We start from the raw sequence: 3,216 nt of genomic DNA on the forward strand, positions 1-3,216 counted from the left end.
TTAATACTTCTAAATAGCAAGATTCTCTTTGATGTGACGGATGTAAACTTTAGAGGGGAGGAAACGAACACCGCAGGGTGTGTTCGTTTCCTGGGGTCTAAAGTTTAGAGGGGTCACATCAAAAAGAATCTTATCATTTAGAAGTATTAAATAAAATCTAATTACAAAACTAATTGCAGAACCCCAGAGCTAATTCGCGAGACGAATCTAATGAGGTATATTAGTCCATAATTAGCGGATGATTACTGTAGCATCACTGTGGCAAATTATGGATTAATTAGGCTCATTAAATTTGTCTCGCGAATTAGCATCCATCTGTGCAAAAAGTTTTGTAATTAGATTTTATTTAATATTTTTAAATGATAAGATTCTTTTTTATGTGATAAGTTTAAAATTTAGAGGGTAGGAAACGAACGCACCCTTAGTAACTGGAGAAGAAGCTGAAGTTGAATTTGTATTGTACGAACTAGTCAATCTGTGAGAGGACGGTTGATTACTTGCCGCGGCGCGGAAGCAGGACTCTGAGGTTGGACGCAGACCGTCGGCCGGCTCTGGAAGGGCGTCAAGCTTGCGGATGGTGTGCTTGGCTCGGTCTTGCGGAGCGGAGGAGGCCGCCGTCGACGATGTGTGACACCAACGATGCAGCCTACGTCCAGCTCCGGGAGGGCTCCTTTTCCCTGAGGCACTCCTCCCGAGGCGAGGCAGCAGGCCGCGGTCGGGGTAGATGGACTGACACCCTCGGCCCAGTTCGGGGGAAAGCAAACACCTTGCCCCCGAGGTGCTTCTCCGTACGATGTAGCCGAGGCGACGCAGCAAGCCGCGGTCGGAGGAGACGAAGTGCCACCCTCGACCTAGTTCGGCGGAAAGCAGGCGCCTTTCCATGGAGGTACCCCTCCGTAAGATGTAGCCGAGGCGAGGCACGCGGCCGTGGTCGGGGGAGATGAGCTGCCACCCTCGACCCAGACCGCGTCCTGCATGTCGCCCGGCTTCTGATCATGAAGGGGGCGTATACCCATCGGCGGACGGGCAACAGTAGAGGAGGCCGGCGGCAACAGCGCCATGCGCGCCAGCCTCAGGTGGCGGCCGCCTGCTCCTTTCCCCCGAGGCACTCCTCCCGAGGCGAGGTAGCAGGCCGCCGCCGCGGTCGAGGAAGATGGACTGCCACCCTCGGCCCAGTTCGAGGGAAAGCAAACTCCTTTCCCTTGAGGCGCTCCTCTATACGATGCATTCGCGTGACAATTAGCATTTCCATTTTCAAGATCCAACATGCATGCTAGATTACAACAAAAAAAAATCTACACTTTGAGGGACTTGTAAGCCAATTGACAACCCTGGGAGATGAACTACTATAGAAAAGCCTCCCGAATCACATGGTTTAAGGAAATGTGAAATGAAGAGTACGGATCTGGCAACTCTCTAATGTACATACACACCCCTGATGGATCAAGCATACATCTTAGAAGAAAACAAGTGAAAAAACCATTACCTGCAGAAGGGATTCGGCTTGATCCAAGCCACGGTGGGAGAACACATGGTAGGCCTGTACCTTCACCTCTCAATGAACACGAAAGCAGCTCCCCCCTGTCCATGTCTACGGACAAAGCCTGTTCTGCCACTGTGAGGTGCATGATGCTTGCGCTCAGTGGGTCAAGAGCGCCGATCTGTGGCGTATCATCCCCAGACAAGTAATCTCCATGTGGGAAGACTCGGCTAAGCGCCACCCGGTGTTCCAGTCTCCAGCCGCTTCCATCATCATCAAGGGCAAAGGAACTGAGCAGGAAAGGCTTCTCCTTGGACACCTCGGCGTAGCGCAGCCTCCCCTCGCTGACCCCAATGTGGCGGTACCTCCCCTGTACCCGCCAGTCCTCCCAACTCTCCACGGGCTCTGTCACGCTGCCCCTGGGCAGCTCCACAAAGCGGAGGTCCGGTTGGTCGCTGAACGGGTCGGAGGAGACGACGCCCCAGCTCGCATCGACCCACCAGAGCCGGCCGGAGGCCAGCACCTCGCGGTCTATATTGATCCGCCGTGCGAGCGGGAGCGGGGACGGCAAGCCCACCAGCTTCTCCCACTCCCCTGTTTGCGACAGAAACCGCCGCATGACGAAGCTCCGCCCCTCCCCATCGCGGTCCTCACTGAGCACGGCGACAGCGTACTTGTCAGGCGGCCGGTCCGGGCGTTCAGATTGGGTGAGGATGCCCATCTCCGAGTACCACGACGTCTTCTTGGTGCCGTCGATGTCCGGGAGGCGGAACACCTGGCCGCTGAGGGGGTTGCAGACGAAGCGCGTAATGTCGAGGTCCAGGTCGATGGCAGTCAACTTGCGCACCTGAGTGCCGCCGCGCGTGGCGACGATGGGGGCCGTGGCGCTTACGTCCATGAAGGCGAGGAGGAGGAGGCCGTCGCCGCTCGATGTTTCGATGATACCGCCGTAGAGAAGGGACACGTCGTCGCCGCGGGGGTCGTGGCGGGGTGGGTCGGCGAGGTGGGCGGGGATGACGAGGTGGGAGAGGCACGGGGGTTCGGCGAACCGGAGCGACGCGCGCGGCGCCCTCGAGTCTGCCAGCCTCGCGAGCGGGTGGATCATAGCCCACGTAGGGCGCGCGGCAGACGAGGAGAAGCCGCGGAGGAGGCGGCCGGAGACGGCGGCGGAGAGGCCAAGGATGCGGCGGAGCGGCATCTCGAGGAGCCGCCGCCGCGGCGCTGTGCTCGTCTTCTGTGAGGAAGTGGGATTCGCTGATGCCTAGCGAGTAGCGAGAAGGGATCTGCGGTTGCAATTGGGAAGACCCGGTGCATAGACACGGTGCGCGCAAGCGCAGCTCGAGCGGCGTCCCTAGCGTGGGGTTGTTCCACCGGTTGATGTAGGCTGATCTCCCTCCGGGCCCACATGCAGTTGTTATGGTCTATTGAGATTGGTCTAGGGGCAGTTCTGGGAGCGTCTGGCTGGGAGGGGAAAGTTTGCCATCTTTCTGCTGCACAAGACGACGAAGGGTGTGTTCGTTTCCGGGTACCTAAAGTTTAGAGAGGTCACGTCAAAGAGAATCTTATCATTTATTATCATTTAAAAGTATTAAATAAAGTCTAATTACAAAACTAATTGCAGAACCCTAGTGCTAATTGGCGAGACGAATCTAATGAGGTATATTAGTCCATGATTAGCGAATAATTACTGTAGCATCACTGTGGCAAATTATGGATTAATTAGGCTCATTAAATTT

At 55.9% G+C, this 3,216-nt stretch overlaps 1 protein-coding gene across 1 annotated transcript; it reads right to left on the reverse strand.

The window, feature by feature from the left end:
- Window positions 1–1,072: 1,072 nt before the first annotated feature.
- LOC112885283 lies at window positions 1,073–2,887 on the reverse strand. Its single transcript, XM_025950936.1, has 3 exons — window positions 2,808–2,887; window positions 1,547–2,550; window positions 1,073–1,215 (listed from the first exon to the last, which is right to left on the reverse strand). Exons 1-3 carry the CDS (start codon window positions 2,885–2,887, stop codon window positions 1,073–1,075), a joined length of 1,227 nt encoding a protein of 408 aa, XP_025806721.1.
- Between the last annotated feature and the right edge of the window lie 329 nt (window positions 2,888–3,216).

The sequence above is a fragment of the Panicum hallii genome, chromosome 3 (assembly GCF_002211085.1).
Source record: "Panicum hallii strain FIL2 chromosome 3, PHallii_v3.1, whole genome shotgun sequence".
Taxonomy (NCBI): domain Eukaryota; kingdom Viridiplantae; phylum Streptophyta; class Magnoliopsida; order Poales; family Poaceae; genus Panicum; species Panicum hallii.

Excerpts from the sequence above, each read along its gene's own strand:
- LOC112885283 (XM_025950936.1), bottom strand. The coding sequence starts at position 2,887 with ATGTGGGCCCGGAGGGAGATCAGCCTACATCAACCGGTGGAACAACCC. Across the intron at positions 2,551-2,807 it reads GCCGCTCGAGCTGCGCTTGC|GGCGCCGCGCGCGTCGCTCC; the intron begins GCGCACCGTGTC and ends GGCAGACTCGAG. Across the intron at positions 1,216-1,546 it reads GTGTTCATTGAGAGGTGAAG|AGGAGCGCCTCAAGGGAAAG; the intron begins GTACAGGCCTAC and ends TGCATCGTATAG.